The sequence below is a fragment of the Sturnira hondurensis genome, unplaced genomic scaffold (genome assembly GCF_014824575.4).
Source record: "Sturnira hondurensis isolate 20B ecotype Veracruz unplaced genomic scaffold, ASM1482457v3 Scaffold0011253, whole genome shotgun sequence".
Classification (NCBI taxonomy): Eukaryota; Metazoa; Chordata; class Mammalia; order Chiroptera; family Phyllostomidae; genus Sturnira; species Sturnira hondurensis.
This window is the reverse complement of record NW_028083884.1, coordinates 3,949,081-3,968,551: the sequence shown is the minus strand read 5'-3', so window position 1 is coordinate 3,968,551 and position 19,471 is coordinate 3,949,081. Positions and strand designations below refer to the sequence as shown.

The window sequence follows — 19,471 nt, the reverse complement described above, 5'->3', positions numbered from 1 at the left end:
TCTGTTAATAGTTATTTGTAAAGAATTAGAACAGAAGCAGAGCAATAATGCACACAGATGTTACGAATGTATTAGGCCATACTCTGTACAAAAGAAACCTGTAAACAGTTAATGGGCTAGGACAATTTATAACCCTTCTTTTACCAAATGCATTTCACCTGCAATTCCACCCACATAACAGACGGTTCACTTAAAACCTCGCTGCTTTCAGTAAAACCACCACCACCAACAGGTGTTTGCAAAACACCTGCTATGTTTAGGGCAACGCCAGGTCTACTAACAAGCAAGAATTAAAGAAAAAGAACCAAAGTTTCTTCTTCCTCTTACGCTGTTCACTTTCTTCTGCGTCCTTCCTTCTCTGCCATATGAAAGCACTTGTTTGCTTTCTCTCCTCATCTCTTCGAGGCTAAGTCAGAGTTCTCCTGCATTAACCCTTCCCACTGGTTTTGCTCCTCCCTTCTTGGGCCAGGAACACCCAATGAACAGAGATTCAGTTGGCTGATAACTTCTGGGCTTCTCCTCCTAGAGCTGGAAGATAGTTGGGTATCTTAGAAAAAGAGGTTCAAGCTATTTGGCTCTGTCGCCCACTAGCTTCAGTTTGAAGTTACAGGGCACTGGAGACTCGGGATCTCAGCACAAACTCCTCACCTGTTGGCATCTTCAGGACTCCCGTGATTTTTGGCAGTTATGGCAATAGAATTAAAAATTTTGTCAAACTATTTTCTGTTACCTTCTTACCATATTATAAAGATTTTATTCATCTATTTTTAGAGATAGGAGAAAGGAGGGAGAAAAGAGAGGGAGAGAAACATCAATGTGTAGTTGCCTGTCATGTGGCCCCCACTGGGGACCTGGCCTGCAACCCAGGCATGTGCCCTAGCTGGGTATCAAACTGGCGACTCCCTGGTTCACAACCCGAGTTCAATCCACTGAGCCACACCAGCCAGGGCACCTTCTTACTGTATTAGAGATGCATACACCAGCCACATTCCATCATGGAAATATTCATCACCCCCACCTACCATTCCCAGCATCGCCTGATAAAAGAGAAGAAACTTAAGATTTCACAGGACCAAAGAGTTATTTACAAATGAGCAAAGAAGCCTCAAAACCGGGTGGAAAATAATGATCTAAAAATCCATCATAATCTGCCCTGGTTGGTGTGGCTCAGTGGATTGAGTGCTGGCCTACAAACTAAAGGGTCGCCAGTTCAATTCCCAGTTAGGGCACATGCCTGGGTTGCGGGCCAGGTCTCCAGTGGCAAGGGGTGCGAGAGGCAACCCACACACTGATGTTTCTCTTCCTCTCTTTCTCCCTCCCTTCCCCTCTCTCTAAAAATAAATAAATAAAATCTTAAAAAATAATTTAAAAATCCATTATAATCTGCTTTCAACTAAAATGATACTGAAATCACGAAGCATACTATATATAGCTGTATAGGTGGTGAATTAATATAAGTGAAAGAGCTTAATATGATTCCTGAGGGCCCAACAAATGCTCCCAAATATGCCACAAGTTTTACAAAAATTTAGCTCAGTACTAATTTTCCTTATAGTTCTTATTACAAAGTTGTAAAGATGAGGTCTCATCATTTACAAAAATGATGGCCACCTTCTTTAATAATCACAAAGGACCTGTTTTATTAATTTTCTACCACAGATATTGTTTTGAAATACTTGGTCTATCAAAGTAATTTCTAAAAGTAAATTTTGTTTATGCCTAAAAACAATAGTGAATAGTTCAGCTCTCTCTCTTACTTGTCATTTTCTATTCACTCCCTCTACTTTTTTAAATTTAGCCTTCCCCTTCCATTCGTGTGTGTACATACATATACACACACAAATATTCACAGATCTTAGATAAACACGTTCAGAGACAAAAAAGTAAGTGCTGGGTCAATGCAAGTAGATTTCAATTACTTAACAGTTTAAAAATAAAACATCCAGAGTCCCTGAAAACATTCACCAGGCTTCCCCATCTTCAATTCACACTGGTTATTTTTAAACTTCCAGCATATTATTTATATGTTTAGAGGAAGTAAACACACGAAAGGTCTATGGAGGCGTTTGGGCTAACCAGCAATGATCGCTTCCAAACAGTCCTCTCCAGAACCCAGTGTGTCTAAACCCCCAAGTAAATGTCTTAGGCCTTCCACGCCATCACTAAGATCCCAGGTCAGACTCTTGGGGAAAAGTACAATTCTTGGTGGCTTGAGCTGCTTGGCCTGGTGCCTCGCAGCACATTTAGCTGTGTAGTTAATCTCCCAGGGCAGTGCCCACCGTGGCCTGCCTGCGATTCTTTACCATCTGGAGCCTGGAGTTGATATAAGTTTGAACCACACAAACAGAAGAAAAAAACACCCCCCAAACTCTCATTCATTTAACTGCAATTGGTGGCAGAACAATGCACCACACCATCTAGGCTTTTTACACAAGAAAGGAAAGAAAGAGTCAAGTACAAACCTTCTCCTTTGTTTTCTGGTTCTCTGCTCTAAGGTCTTCATATTCGCCTATTGCTAAAAGAGAAAAAAAAAAGAAAGGAAGAAAGCAACGTTATAACACAATCAACAGTTTACTGTAGAAAAACCTGGGACCTCAACTAAACCCTACTGCCCATTTTCTAGGTTGGGGGTGGGTGCAGAAGAGGCCACAGGAGGAGGCCTCTACTCTTAAGAGGAAGGAAGGAAAAGAGACCACAGCAGATGTGAGTCCACCAAGCCAAATTTCGGTTCTCCCTGGGTCATTAGGAAGACCTATGAGTCAAAAATGACCTATGACAAGTCACTTCTCTTTGATACTCAGGACTTGGTCCTGGCAGGTAGGTGTTCCCTGAAGTTCCTTCCAGCACTATGAGTCTGTGGTGCTGTAATCGGAGGATTATTTCACAAATCAGCTGCCAGAACATGAAGTTCACACACTCAACTCACGGTCATACCTCTGCTTTATCTACAAGGCAAAAAGTTCACAGTATGAGCAATCAGCTCAGAACAACTGCTTTCAGGCACTGCAAGATCATCGTTCACCAAGCCCTGGGCAGATACCAGCCAGGTTCATTCCACTAGGCTGGAAAAATATGGGAATTATTTGGAAATACTTCCAACTATTTGGGGAAAACAGCAGTTTTTAACTTAAAACCCTCTACTGCTGGAAAAAAAGTAAGCTGAACCTCCACATTCATCTTTTAGCCAAAGCACCATTTTTAGATACCCTTACAGTTGAGAATGTTACATTTAGCGCGCATGACGGATGGGAGGGAGAGAACGGCCGGGGCTGACAATCAGCACAGTAATGAGGGTGGGCCTTGCACAGCCGCGGCCCACTTCCACGGCAGCGCCGTGACCGCCGCCAGACACCAGAACTCCACCAGATGGGAATTTGAAACTTTTACTTTCCAAAACTGTAATTGGATTTATCTACAAAAAGTTTTTCCTAAAAAAAAAAAAAAAAAGACAAATTGAACTTCCTAGTTCTATGAATAACCTAAAGATAGAAACAAAAAATCTGAAGCCAGAGGCTTCAAGAACATCCCAGACAGCCGGTCACTAGTTCCAGGGACGCAGGATTCTGACCACTGATCGAAGGGTACCCCAGAAACAGACAATTTACACGGCCAAGTGCGTGTTCTATTTCCTCCAATCGGGACCCAAAGAGGTTAGAACTGATACTGAGATGGCAGGACCCATATCTTAAAATCCAGTTCAAGTGAACAAATATTTACAGGATTATACCACCGGTGCCCAGAAGTTTTGTTAGCACTCCATGACCATCTACATGAGAACTAATGGGCAATTTTACTGAAGCCAACCCCCCGAAAAGAATCCTTGAAAATTAGCCCTAAAAGAAAAAAAAAGAAAAAATTAGCCCTAAAAACAGCTGAATGTATACATGTCATAATACAGCTCTTCAAAAAATAATTACATTTTCAACAGAAAAGATTTGATTCACCACAGAACGCAGCTCTCTGCACACCAGCTCCTCACCAGCCTCCACCACACGAACCCCTAATAGTGCTTTGAAAAATAAATATATACTTTATCGAGAGACTTTGCATTAGCTTACTTGACATTTAAAAGTATCTACAGATGAGGTTGAAGACCAAAAGGGATTTGCCTCTCTCTTCTTGATGACCTAATTCTATAGATGTACAAAACAAACAAGAAAGGCTTATAAAACCATGGTCTCATATTGACATTAAGAAAATTTTTTCTATCTGCAGCCATTTTTAAAATACCAATACTACCCTTCCCTTGTATTGCCGACAGGATCCCGATGAACACGGTGGACCCCCAGTTACTGGGTTGCTCTAGACAGTGCTTATTAAGAACCCTTCACCTATCGATCTTTGTGGAGAAGAACAAAGAACAGATGATTTATTGTGATTATTATTCCCGAGTTAAAAAATAATAATAAAGTCAAGTACAGGGAAAGGAAAAGGGTAGGTAGAAATCCAACCTCTTGGTGGTGGGAAGGGAGCACCTGGGGAATAGGACACAAAAGGAATGAAACACAGTTACTCATGTTTTCACTTCTTTGAAGTCAGACACCAAGCTCACTGCTTTCAATAATATTCACGCACACAGACACACCACAGTGATTACATACGTAACCACCCTCAGTAAAACTGGCAAAAACTGAAGTGCCCTTTATTATTCAGCTACTTTTTTTAAATCAAAACTAAAGGGTCACCAAGAAAAGCCTTCTATTGCCGCTGCCCGCAGCAGCAAGGGTGGTCGCGAGGTGAGGCGAGGGACTTAAAAGAATGGAGACGACCATAAGCTCTGCTGGCAAATGGCAACTTTATTCAAGGAGCTACTGTCTTATATACAAGACTGCAGTGGCCTGAAGCAAGGCCGCGAGGAAATGGGAACAATGTTGTTTTACAAAAGTTCGTACACTCCCGAAAGTTATCAAGAGGGCAAGATGTTCTCATATCCTGAGAACATTAGCCCGAAGATAATAGTGTCCTCATTACTATCACTTCCTTGGAACATGACGCATATGCCAAGATCTTGTTCTTTCCTTCAAGGCTGAGAACGAGAAGGTCCGGAAGATGTCAAGATACCCGCCGGCTCCAGGGACCAGAAACTAAGTTCCTCCACCATTTTCACAGTGGGGGACTCTGTCCTTGGTCCCCTACGGCCTGGTGGACCCCCACATTCTATTGTCCTAGAACTGGCTCGCCATTTGAAAGTTTAAATCAGTTGCAGAGCCCAAGAGACCTATGAGAGAGACCCTCCAGATCTTGAACTCACTAACGCAAAAGGTGCATGTGACCAATTCTCTGCCACAGAAAAAGATGAGCTCTAGTTTACAGGTGTAGTTCACGTCACTGTACCACAAGGTCACACAGCACAGCAGTTAAAAAGCACAGTCTAAGCACGTTGAGCGCGGGCCTGCGAACCACACGATCATGGTTTGATTCCCAGTCAGGGCACATGCCTGGGTTGCAGGCCAGTTCCTAGCGGGGGACTCACGAGAGGCAACCATACATTGATATTTCTCTCCTTCCCTTCCCCTCTAAAGATAAATAAATAAAATCTTTAAAAAAAAAAAAAGCACAGTCTAAGCCCAGCCCGAGCACACGGTAGCCAGGAGACTTTGGGCAAACTGACTCATCTGAGTCTCATTTTTCTCATCTGGAAAATCGGAACAATAATTATACACATCTCATAGTGTTGCCCCTAAGAGTGAGTGAGCTAACATGTAAGAGTGCTTAGGCATATGAAGGGTTCAGTACAGGTTAGCCATGGGTATTATCGCTGATACAGCAAAGCATATCAAGTCCCGTGCACATGCCGAGATTAGGCTGCTCTCTCATGTCCTCAGTCCGGGGCTTGCTTTGGTCACATGTGATCCGAAGGATGGCGCAGTAGAAAAATCTCTGCAACCCCAGAGAGTGTCCCTCCCTCAGTAAAGGAGAAAGGGAGCTGCAGATCAACTGCAGTGTGGCGAGTAAGTGGAGGCCCCACCGCTGCGCTTTTCAATCCGGGCTGCACATCTGACTCACCTGGGGAGCTTTTCAATCACACGCAAGTCTAGCCCCCTCTCCACACAGTTTGACTAGTCTAGGGTAGCGCTTGGGCACCCATATTTTCTTAGAAGTAAGCACCCCAGGTGGTTGCAATGTGCAGCCAAGGACTCACCACCTGAGAGTACAGAATGGAAGAAAAAGAAAGATGTGGAGAAAACGAGGAGACTATCAGGCAGAGCATGTGCTTCAAGAATCACGCTGGTTTTCCATTTTCTAACTCCTGAATTCCAAGAAAGGGAGTTCTTTCCAGGCGGGAAAATCACGAGGGATCCAGGCCAGGAAGCAGCAGAGTGCACTTAGTTGTTTCAGACAACGAAAGTTGATGACTACAGACCGAACACACCTCTGGCGAGGGGGACAGACAATCAGTTCGCCTGGGACCTTCCCAGCGTTAGCTCCGAAGAGCTCAGGGTCCCCGGAGACCTCCGTCCCAGGCGGGTGAGTCACCCCACCTCTAGCATTAGCTCTAGGTCAGCACTTCCAGCCAATGCTTTCTAGATCCACACCACGGAGGATGGTGGCCACTCGCCACACGCGCTACTTACAGTCAAATCATTTCAAAATAAATAAAATTGAGAATGCAGTCCTTCAGCAGCATCAGGCCCACAAGTGCTCGACAGCTACTGGACTGGCCATAAAGTTCGTTTAGTTTTTCCATACGATGGCTCTAGGAGTGCTCAGTTGTCTTGAACTTCATTCAAAAGAATTTTGTCACGTTGTATTTTGACAGCTGTCATATCAAGGTGCATTTTAAAAATAGCTAATCAAAATACTGAATTTTTGTGCAGCCATTTTAGTATTGAAGAAGGGAGAAGATAAGCACCATTTTCAGTGTGTAATGCCTTATTTTTTCAAGAAAGGTAAAAACGCAACTGAAATGCAAAAATGGATCTGTGCAGTGTATGGAGGAGGTGCTGTGACTGACTGAACATGTCAAAAGCGGTTTGCAGAGTTTCTTGGCACCACTGACATTTTGGCCAAATGATTCTCTGCTGTGAGGCTGTCTTGTGCATTGGAAGGTGTTTAGCAGCACCTCTGGCCTCTACCCACTAGAAGCCAATAGCAGGAGATAGCTGGTACACTCAAAATATCCAAATCAATAAAGTTATTGGTGAAAATGAAATATGTGTCTTTTATTTTATGGGAAAAACCATAAGGACTTTTTGGCCAACCCAATACAAGTGGCTACCATAGTGGAAACTAGAACATTCCTATCACAGGAAAAGGTGCTACTAGACACCACTGTTCTGGACACTTCGGTCCTCAAACTCAGCACACTGGAGTACAAGCTCATCAGCTCCCATCATCGGACCTCCTATTCCTGTGCGCAGGGTCTCCTTCCCCTGGCGCCATCCCCCACCTGGTCCTCCAGCTGGTTCCTCAGGATCACCCTCGATTCCCGACCCCCCCCCATCTCCAAAGGATCAGAACTCTTCAAATGACTCTCCAGTCTGCCCTTCCTCTACAGCCAGTACCTCTGCTCTAATTTGGACATTTAATAATGGCAAAACCTTCTTGCCCAGCCTCCAGCCTCCCTCTATCCCCAGTTCATTCTTTACAAGGTAGGAAGTCAGCATAGCAACAATGCAACCTGGTCATTTCACTCTTACTTAAAAGCTCCCAAAGATGTTAGGACCCTCCTCTCCTTCCCCCAATCCCCCACCGTTTAGCCTGGGAGACCACAATTCACTCCATCTCTCCTAAAGTCCCAGGCTTCCCTGAACCGTCCAAGAGCTCGAATGCCCAGGTGCCTTTAAAATATTTTCCCCCAATGTGTCGGTTGTGGATCTGACCTGCCTCCTGGAGAAAGCTGCCACGTATTGATGCCATCAAGCAGGTGGTGAAGCAGCTGCCAGAGGGCCCCCTCAAGGGCATCCTGGGCTACACTGAGGACCAGGTTGTCTCCTGTGATCTTACAGTGACACCCAGTCCTCCACCCTTGATGCTGGGGCTGGCGCTGCCCTCAGTGACTGCTTTGTCAAGCTCATTTCCTGGTATGGCAATGAATTTGGCTACAGCAATAGGGTGGCGGGCCTTACGGTCCACGTGGCCTCCAAGGAGGAAGAAGTCCCTGGATCACCAGCCCCAGCAACAGCAAGAGGGGCAGCAACTCCTCAGGTGCGGGGGAGTCCTTGCCCCAAGTCGACCTTCCAACACACTGAGCATCCCCTAACCCCCTGTTTCCATCCCAGACCCTGTGAAGAGGTCTCATCTCAGGGCCCTCCCTTGTCGGGCACCATCAATAGAGTTCACTGTACCCAGCCAAAAAAAAAAAAAAAGAAGTATTTCCCCCTCTTCCTGAAAGGTCTTCCTCTCCTCATTTTCCCTACCTCCTCATTTGGAAAGCAATTCAACGGTCATTTCTTCTAAGAAGCCCTCTTCACATACCTTAGGCAAAAGTCAGCACTTGTATTTCTAATGTGTTACCAGAGCACGCTGTTCTTGTGTCTCTACTGGACAGAGCGCCGACATACAACATTCTAAATTATCTGAGTACAGGTCTGCTTTCTTGTCTTTTCTCGCCTTGATTCATTACTTAAACCCAGCAGAATACCAAGCGCAGGACTGTTGCCTGTGTTGAACGAGCAGCTGGTTCACATCAATCTGTGATGTCAAGCAATTAAGCAAAATATTAACAGCCCCATTTTAAAGATGAAGACACAGACGAATTGAGAAGGCGGATCACACAGTGAGAACGGTGGAGGCAGAACCAGCCTCCTGACTCCCCATCACGCGTGTAAAACACGTGAGTGAGCACTACTAGGCTCACTGCACTACAGCACCAGACCAGGAACGGCCCTCAAGGGTGAGGCCTGTGTCTTTATGCATCCAGATGTCCACATCTGGCACAGTGCCCGACGTCCAGCAGGCACTTGATAAATGTGTGTTAAACTACGGAGGGAATAAGAATGGATCTAAGTCCTCACATGAACGAGCCATGAAAGAGCACGTACTCTCTTCCCCATATTGAAAGAGTCCGTTAACACCCTATGTTACAATAGGATACTTAATAAAAGTGAAGCTTTAAATAGCCATCAAATGTAACCAGAAAACACTGCCTCATGAGCTCTTCTAATGTAGACCTTCATCCATTGAGTCCGCATCTTTGAGGCTCATGGAGCCTTGAAACACCTCTTGCTAATGGGGAGTGAGGACGTGAGTCCTAACAGATAATGTGCACTTAGGACCCTGCTCCTTTCTGCACCCATCCCAGTGGGTCCTGCTCTCAGAGCCGGGGGGGGGGGGGGGGGGGAGAGAAGTCATTTATACCTCACTTATTAATTAAAGTAGTTTAAAAAAAATTCAGGGAAAACAGTGCTGGAAAAAACTGACCAAAAACCAAAGATGCCAGATTTCACATCTGAAAAAAATTATGCCAAGCCTGAAATCCACCCATTACTTGGTAGAACACACAGCTCAGTGTTAATGAACTAATGATGCTTAAGAAGTATTCATAACAAACTATATTAATGATTCAAATGAACCAACAGAAAGGAAAGAAACTGAGTAACTTGAAGACACATATGTAAGCCTGGTTTTCCATCCGGTATGTAAGACACTTGGAAACTGACACTGCCATGTTCACAACAACAAATAAGCTGAACAAACCCAAAGTCAACAACTCTTAGATCTATCAGAGTTGAGGTCACAGGGAAATCGCTACTCCCCCAATTGGAGACAATGGAGCAGATACAAAGGATCAGGACTTCAATTAGAGCAGAAGCCAGGCTGCTCTAACCATTACCAACAGCAGGTGCACGACCTCCCAGGAACCAGCACCAAGGCAGGAAAACCTAAACTGTAATTGGCAAACTGCTGGAAGCTCAGTTCTAACAGGTGTGAGAGTTAAAAGCCTCAGAGGATGGACCAGTCTCAGCCTCCGCCCCCCACCACCCCCACCCCGACGCTTTTGTGAGTCTGACCTCTAGGAGAGCTAGCAGGTTCCCACAGCGAATATCAGAGAAAATTTGTCTACTGCTGCAGGCCAGGGAGGACGAAGTAATTACTCTGAAATAGACTCAGAGCTCTCTGTCCTTCTTAACAAGCCTGCCCTCAAGAGAAACTATTTTACCAGAGCTTAACAGACTTGGGGGAAGGTAATAACCCAACTCCAACCCCCTCAAGCACTCCCATCTCAGCTGAAGAGAAGACAAAGCCGGGAAGCCCTTGTGAAAGTCTCAGCCCAGGGACACAGGGTGGCTGTGAGACCAAGACCTTGATGTAGGACTGTACCACACTCCCCTCCCTCCATCTTACCACCACATGAATGTCTGTGGCAGCTTCATTCACAATTGCCAAAACCTGGAAGCACCCACGATGTTCACCAATAGGTGCGTGGATAAACTAGGGTACGTCCATACAATGGGGCATTATCCAAGGAAAGAGAAAAATACATGTGCTATCAAGCTGCAAAAAGACATGGAGGAATCTTAAAGGCATAGCGCTAAGGGGGAAAAGCCCATCTAAAAAGGCTCTATACTGTACAATCCCAACTATATGACATTCTGGAAAAGGCAAAACTATGGAGCTAATAAAAGGACCAGTGGTTGCCAGGATGTCAGGCATAAGGAGGAAGTGATGAACAGGTACAACAGAGGCAATTTTTGGAGCAGTGAAATGGTGTGGCATAACAATGTAATAGAGGGTGAGGTCATCCATTTGTCGAAAACAGAATGTGCCACACTGATACAAAATATGATAATAGGGGAGATGTGGAGGGGGAGGAAGGAACTATGTAGTCATTCTCGACGTTCCACTCAATTTTCCTGTAAACCTCAAACTGTGCCTAAAAAGTCTTACTTAAGGCAAACATATAGATCATAACCATACAGTGATATGTGCCACAAAGAATTTTAACTAGAAGGATCCTAATATATTACTGCTCATTGTACCCTATAGAAATTTCAGAACTCGAGGGTGTTTTTTTTTAAGATTTTGTTTATTTATCTTTTAGAAGGGAAGGGAAGGAGAGAGGGAGAGAAATATCGGTGTATGGTTGCCTCTGGTGCGTCCCCTGCTGGGAACTAGCCTGCAACCCAGGCATGTGCCCTGACTGGGAATCGAACTGCAATCCTGTGGTTCGCAGACCCCCGCTCAATCCACTGAGCTACACCAGCCAGGGCAGAACTCGAGTTTTAATGCTTAAAATGCTTAGCTACTGTGGATGGTAAGCAGAGAAAAATAAAAGCCATGTTCTGTCTACATTTTAAAGCAGAGCCTGGCATGTTACAGCTCATGGGTGAACATCCACAGCACAGCAAAGTTTAAAACACACATATTTTTTGGATCCAACATTTCCACTTTTGAGAATTTTTCCTACAGCTGCCCTTTCACATATATATATGTACAAGAATGTAAGCAGCACTATTATCTTCAATAAAACTTTAATTTTATAAGCTTTAGATTTGCAGCAAAATTGCAAAGATAGCACAGAGTTCCCACACACCCCCTACCCAGTTTCTACTATTATCAATATCCCCCATTAGTATGGGACACTTATCACAATGAGTNAATTTTTCCTACAGCTGCCCTTTCACATATATATATATGTACAAGAATGTAAGCAGCACTATTATCTTCAATAAAACTTTAATTTTATAAGCTTTAGATTTGCAGCAAAATTGCAAAGATAGCACAGAGTTCCCACACACCCCCTACCCAGTTTCTACTATTATCAACATCCCCCATTAGTATGGGACACTTATCACAATGAGTTGGCCGACGATGACCCATTACTACGAATGAAGTCCATACTCTATTCACATTTCCTTAGTTTTTACACAATGCTCCATTTTTGTTCCAGGACGTCATTCAGATACCATGTGTTTAGCTGTCACGTCTCCTCAGACACCTCTTGGCTGTGGCAGGTTCTCAGATTGTCCTTGTTTTCGATGACTCTGACAGTGTTGCGGAATACTGGCCAGGTGTTCTGCCGAATGTCCCTCCACTGTGATTTGTCTGATGTTTTCCTCATGATCAAACTGGGGCTCCAGGTTTTCGGGGGAAGACACTGAGGCAAAGTGCCATTTTCACCACCTCTTACCAAAGGTGCAGACCGTCCCCAGTGAGGCTGGAGACAAAATAAAGATCTAGTCTCCTGGGGAAAAAAAATTTTTAAAGGTCCGTACTATCGACGTGACTTCCATCACCATTGGCATTGACCTTGACCACCCAGCTGAGGTGACGTCTGTCAAGTTTCCCCTCTGAAAATATGCTCTCTCGCTCTCCCTTTCTGTTCAGGTTTCTTTGGAAAGACATCACTGTGTGCAGCCCACCCTGAAGGAACAGGGCATTTGCCACTTCGACCAGGAGTATCTATACACACTATCTGAAATTGTTCGTCTAAAAGAGTTGTCTCTTCTCCCTGTTTATTCAACCATTTTTTTTGATCAGTATGGACACGTGAATATCTGTTTTGTACTTTGGGTTCATTCCATTGTGGGCTGCTGCAAGTTCAGCTGGTTCCTGTATATCTCTGACACATCCCCATTACTGTGGGCTTCTTTCTCGGAGCACTTCCTCCTTGCTGGTACAAGATGCTCCAGGCTCGTCTTGTGTATTTCCTGCCTGTCACCCCAGCCCTAGAATCAGCCATTTCTCCCCAGAGTCTCGTTCCTTTCATTGGAGAATGACAGAAGAAGCCACATTACCCAACTGATGTCTCTTCAGCAGTGGCTAACCAACTTTAGGAGGAAATTGCATTTTTAATAAGTACACTGGTTTGCACCAAAAACCATACAACCCACAAGGCCTAAAATCCTTACCTAGTCACTTACAGAAAATGTCTGTTCCCGACTTTGCATGGATCTGATACTGACAATGCCTCAGCCTTTCCAGACTGAAACAGTCATTGTGGTAGGCAACAGTTGCAGTCCCTTCTGTCAAAATAATGCTCCGGCTACTTCCTAACCTTGACGCCATGGGAGCACTGGACACCTGTAATTACTTACTCAGCTCTAAGAAGAAGCTTGACTAAATTTCCATTTGAACCTTAAGCACCACCTCAATGATCTGAAGGAAAATACTAGTAATTAAAGGCAAAAGGAAGTTGCCTCTCTTTAAAACCAATTATCTTACCACAGGATATCCATGTTCAATGGTGTTAGCTCAAGAACAGCCATTAACTTCTGGGTCACGTGTGGTTGTTTGGTTAGAACAGCCTTATGGTTAAGTGACCATCACTCTCTTCAAAACCTCCTCCATGATTTCCAAAGGACACGACACTACTGTGGTGACCAGCTCAGTGGACACATTTCTCTGTGTCTGCACGGCCTGCATCCCGCTCCTGGCAGTGGCACTCGACCAGAAAGAGACCAGCGTTCTCTTTCGGACAACTGCTCCAGCCCATCGGTCTCTGTAGGAGTGCCAATCAAGGTGCCCTGCCCCACCCTGGCCAAAGGATTTCACCACAGGACCCCATCTGGGCCAAGGAACACGCTTCCCGGAATTTGCACGCCTAGCCCCATCTCTGGAGCAGGAACTCCTCCCCAGCAGGGACAGGGTTTTGTTCATCTGTGCATCTCTGATGCCTAGCACAGTGCCTGGCTATGAATATTCAGTGCCTGCGGGTGAATAAATTACAATGAAAATCATGTACCTTAAACAAATGCTAAGCTAAGTCTATCATTTCCCAACAGAATTCTGGAGGGGGAGCAAATTGTATGATGTTTTGTAAGGGAAATGTCCACTTTAGTAGCTAGGAAATATGCATTGGAAATAGTATCCCAAGTTGCCATTTCTCAGCGCATTAGAGATGTCAATCAGTCCAATAAAATAAAGCCCCCGAAAAGACAAAAGGAGAATTACCTCATTACCTCAACATCTGCTGGAACATAAGCAATCGCACAGTGGCTAATTTTTTTTAAAGGGACATAATATAACTTTCTAGAAAGACATAATATAGCTAATTATACCATTCACTAGAAGGGAACATACAATGTTTTGAAGTAATTCAGAAGTGGGTGTGATTTATAAGACATAGAGCTTAGGGAATGGTAAGTATAAATTAGAGATTGTTCATATTATGACAGACTCCGTCATTACATTTCACAACTTGTGTCAAAAGCAACCTCATTGGCCACGCCACGGAGGCTTCACGTTGGGCAGGGCTGCTGTCGGCCCTGCCATTCAGAGCAGATAGGAGCCTTCTCTCCCAGCTCCCTCCTGGGGAACGGGTTCAAATTTCAGACTGCAAACTCACCAAGGAAGGAACAATGCCATGAAACCTCCATGGTCAGTGAACATGTAGAAAGATTTCAAACCCCGCTAATAACCAGGTAATGCCAATTCTTTAAGGTACCAGTTTTGTTCATCAGATTGGCAAAATTAAGAAACTTGCCAGGCTGCCAAAATTAATAAAGACCACTGCTGGTCTGAGTCCACGGGTGTGTGGTTGGTTTCACGGGCAAGCCTAGGGCATGTGGGCTGGCTCAGCTGTTTGGGGGGTACTTCTGCGATGTCTCGCACAACTGGGTGTGTACACGCCCTCTAACCCGACAATTCCATGGCTAAGACTCTGTCCTAGAAAAACATTTGTAATTATACAAACTTATGCATATGAGTATTTCATGCATGGCTGTCGACCAGACAATAAACTCGATGAGAGCAAAGACTGGTTCACCATCTCAACCCCACCATGCCTAGCACCTGGGCCTTATACATGATATGGTAGGAGACACCTGGTAAATATTGGTGAAAAGAATAAATGAGTATGTTTACTTGCCGTTAAAAAGGAAAACAGGGTATTAAGTGAATTCTTAGTTCCTGTTCACCTTAAACAGGGGTAGTGGAGTCATTCAAAATGTTATGAACAGGTAGTAAAAAGAATTGTCTATTTTCAAAAATAAATTATACACACCATCATCTTACCAAATTGATCATAATATTGGTAAGAGGCTAAATACCTAGTTGCCTGTTTTTCCACCTCAAATCCCTATTTTTACCAGTTAGTTCCATGGGCCACACAGCAATAAGTACTCCTGAATTTGTTAACATGCCCTCCGATCCAAAGACAAACAAATGCCCCAGTTCTGAGACGTGTAGAAACCAGACTGTGGCCCGAAGAACACCCCAACACCTGTGTAACCAGACCCAATAGCCTTAAAAAATTAACTTTTAGGAAACACAATTTCAAACTCTAACTAGTCTATTGCATTTGGTATGTCCGTAATCCAGAAAATATATCCTCTAAAAATACCAATAACATAGATTTGTTTGTTTTCTGATGTAATACAAGAAAGAACCAGAAACTTGAGAACCCTTTTTCTCAGCTCTTAAACCCAACAGAGACAGAAAATGTATTCCAAAAGCAAATAGAAACTTGTGGATTATCTGTACTCTTAATCTACCCTTGAAATTATACACAGAACGAAAGGAAATGAAATTTTGTATCATCGCTATTTGAAAACTGATAACCTATCAAAAGATCTAGTATCCATTGGCATATATTACCAATAATGAAATCTCCAACGTCTAGAATATGAATTAAGAGTATTTAGGGATGGATGAAAGAGGTTAAGGGTAATAAGAGGTACAAACTTCCATTATAAGTAAGTCATGGAAATATAATGTATAGCACAGGAAAATGGAGTCAACAGTAACTTTGTAGAATGACACATAGTTATCAGACTTACTGTTGTGATTACATCATAAGGTGTATATACGTAAAATCACTATGCTGTACACCTGAAACCAATATGTTACATGTCAACTATACTTAAATTTAAAAGGCTTTATGTTAAGGGAGTATTATAAGAAATTTTTAAAATACCAATAGAATCCAGCCCTTCACTATAAACACTTGAGAAACTACAGATAAAGGCATTTTACGTGCCCACTAGAGTCACTGATGCTTGTGACTTCATGACCTTGGGCTAATTACAGTGGGAGCTGAGGGCACTGGGAAGGCAACATCCATTAACATTTTCTAGTGCTTTCTAGACAGAAGATATTACAGAGGAATGTGTCTGACCATCTGAGTGAGGTCAAAGAACTCCCCATGGTCATACAGTAAACAAGCTCACATAGTACACAGTACACAGATTTCTTTCCTGGAGTATGCATTCCAGAGGGACCCACAGACCCTTGCAAATGGCACGCCCGCATCTTGAAAGGGCAACGGCTCACAGCACTGGGCAGAACCTCATGACATGATCTGGTCTAGCCTATGCCTTTAGTCAGGTAAGGCTTAATCCACAAGACCCTGGAACAGGTGGATACCGACTCTTCCCAACTCACAGAGTTGGTGAGTTGATCAAAGAAAAGCGAAAGAGCTGGGGGTAAACGCCGAGGATTAGCCAGGGAGAAAGGGCGCTATGTGTCCCGTCTACATAGTGGTTCTGTCAGCAAGTGAGTCAGAAAAGCCCATGTTCCTTCCTACATGTTTTTACTTCCTAAATTTGTATGGTTCCTCTCTATTTTGACCCATATTTTCAGGCCACCTTTGGTCAGGGTAACAATCATCATACACTTAAAAAGTGTTTGGTTCACATTAATTTGGCTTTGTTTAACAAGTGTGGTTAAGTGATGGCAATGATGGATTAAAAATTCTTTATCAAGGGATAATCTCGCGTGACCAGGCGGTGCAGAAACGCACCTACACGGCCTGGCTTTCCCGTGGAAAACAGCCAAGTCTTAATTCAGGAAGCCTGAGACAAGGCAGCGCTTTGACTCGATGACTAATAATTTGCTAAAAATGAGAAGTGATAAAACACTTCGCGTCCTGAAAATCCTAGCTGGGGAAAGAAAGAGGAACTAGAGCAAACCAGACAAAATGAAAAGCTGGGAAGCCAGTAGTGGAGCGCAGCAGGCCTCCCAGCGCGAAAGGGCAAGGGTGGGGCCAAGTAAGGGAGCAGGGCCAGCAGAGCCGCCCACCCCACCCCCTCCCAAGATACCCAGCCCCACCCGCTCATCCCTCCAGGAAGGTAAGGCGGAGGGGCCAAGTCAGCGCCGAATCCGTGTCCCTTCCCCCAACACTCCAGATCCCCAGCTGGAACCACCGGCCCGCAGCACTTCCCACACCGCTGGGCCGACACTCCCCGGCACCCGCACCCTCGGCCTTGGGCTTCCCAGTGCGCGCGGGGCGCGAAGGATGCTTCTCCACGGTGACGGCGCTGCCCGCGTGGCCACGCGGCCGCAAAGCCTGCAGCCCAGCTTCCCGCAGCCCGAACGCGGCGCCCGGCGCCGTCCCCGCCCACGGGCCGCGGCGGCCCGCACCTGGCGGCTGCGCGCCCGCCTACCTTGCTCCTTTAGGTTGGTGATGAGCTGCAGCTGCTTCTCCTCGTCGGAGCTGTTCATGTTGGCAGGTGGGGTCGGGAAGAAAAGGAAAGGAGGGAGAGGCGCGGGAGACTAGGGGGAGGAGGGAGGAAAAGCAAGATGCCGGTGGCGTGCGGCTGCACTACCCGGAAGTGGGATTCGCTCCCGCTCCTCCTCCTCCTCCTCCTCCTCCTCCTCCTCCTCCTCCTCCCCCCGGCGCGGAGCGCACGGGTGAGATCATCCCCGCGCACCTACCGCGGCCCGACCCGCTACACCTGCGGGCGGCGGGCGGGCGCCGCAGGGGGCGGGGACGCTCCGGCCGCCCGGGGCCCGAGGTGGGTGGGGGAGGGACCTGCCGAGGCCGCCGGGCGCCGCTCGCTCCGCCGAGGCCCGCGCCGCAGGTGGCGCTGGCGGGAGGGCGAGCCACCCGCGGACCGGTCCGTGTTCGCCCTGGCTCGCTCCGGAGCACCTTTCTCCGCCCACCCCACCCCCAGTCTCCCCGGAGCCCAAGGGGTGGATTCAGGACCAAAGCGGCCTTGCATCTGCAGCGTCTGTGGGAACCCCACTTCGAACGCTGCCCGAGGGCCGGTCCCCGGGAGCCGCCCGGGACCTAACGGGCCCCTTCCCGGTTCTCACACAATGGGCTCTGGGGACGTCGTGGGAAAACCGAGGTGCTGCCGGGCAGGCTCACCGGGGCACGTCTTGCACCTTGCAAAGCAGACGGGTACTGACACAGGCCGGCCCGTGGACACGCAGTGGGCAAGGGAGGCGTGGTGGGCAGTTCAAAGTTCCCAGGGCCAGGGCCAGCTTTCTCCAGCCTCCCCTCGGGGTTGAGAAATGTTCGGGACGCGGGCCCCGCAGCACATGTCCTCGCGGGTCCTCGGGGATCACCTGGGTCATGACGGGAGGGCCTTCTCTTCTTCAGCGAGGCTGCCACTGCAGAACGAACGTCCAAGGCCACCCAGGTGCCCAGCAGCACAGCCTGGCGGAGTGGAGCCCCCCGTGTGTCCCCACTCTACGGCCCCCCCGCCCCCTCCCCCCGCACTGATTAAACCCAGCTCCGGGGAAGAGAGGCGGCAGGCTTGGCAGATTTCACAAGCGTGCTCCCCAAGTGACAACTGCTGATCGTTAGTCTTTCGTCAGCCTACTGACCCCTTGGAAAGTTCTTGAAAGAATGGGAATAATTTTAATAACTACTCTCCAGAAAGAGTCGAAAGGATTGAACAGGAAGAGGAAGATATACAAAAAATCATCAAATCCAGAATTTGACATACAATTGGTGGGTTTTTTTAAGGGTACAGTTCTGTGAAAAGGGGGTTGTCGGTGCTAATTATGAGCTAAAATGGGCAGAGTCATTTTACACTCATCATTAAGCATCCAAAATAAACCCATTTAAATTACACTTACTGAACATCTGTCTGGGAACCCAGCGTGGGTACTACATCAGCACAGTGCTTCTGCTCACTCCTCACTCGCTATTTTATGCAAATACCCAGCTTCATTTACTGAGTGATGGATGGGGTAGAGGCTGACACGTAGGTAAATGCTGTAACTAGTGTCTGATACTCCTACGAAATTCTAACTCAAAGACACTTGAAAAAAAGATAGCACTGCTGTCTCTGACAAAGGTGATATAATTTAGCATAGGTGATTCAGTGGGAGAGTGATTTAAAAGGGCAGCGTAGCCCTGGCTGGTGTGGCTCAGTGGGCTGAGTGCCCGTCTGCAAACCCAGTTCCATTCCCAGTTGGGGCACATGCCCAAGTTGCCAGCCAGGTCCCCAGTATGAGGCACAGAAGAGGCAACCACCCATTGATATTTCTCTATCCCTCTTTCTCCCTCTCTCTAAAAATAAATAAAGTCCTTTTTTTTAAAAAGGGGGGGTAGGGGCAGTATAGCATTTTTAGAGTGAAGTAAAATTTTGAAACTTTGAAAATAAATTTGTAGGAGGTCTTACTATTCAATTCTTCCCCTAGTTTTTCACCAGCTGGTTTAGGACAGGTGTGGCTCGGCAGTTGGGACCATCCAGGGGCAAGAACCAAATGGCCTTTGCCCTGAGATGACTTCTTCATCCTCAGAGTTTAAAAAGACCCCCAAACATGAAGCAATTCCAACTCAGCTACATGAAAATATGAATGATATGCTCAAGCACCAGGAATTTTTGTACTAGGAAAAATAATATCTCTCTAG

General features: G+C 46.0%; 1 protein-coding gene across 3 annotated transcripts in view; it reads right to left on the bottom strand.

The window, feature by feature from the left end:
• SHTN1 (shootin 1) overlaps positions 1-17,468 on the bottom strand; it is a 95,293-nt gene extending 77,825 nt beyond the window's left edge. For all 3 annotated transcript variants that reach the window (XM_037059675.1, XM_037059676.1, XM_037059677.1), the window contains exons 1-2: positions 17,268-17,468; positions 2,463-2,515 (exon numbers count right to left, since the gene is read on the bottom strand). In XM_037059675.1, the coding sequence (XP_036915570.1) occupies positions 2,463-2,515; positions 17,268-17,325 (111 nt within the window). In that variant the 5' untranslated portion in view covers positions 17,326-17,468. The remainder of the gene's footprint in view (positions 1-2,462; positions 2,516-17,267) is intronic.
• Between the last annotated feature and the right edge of the window lie 2,003 nt (positions 17,469-19,471).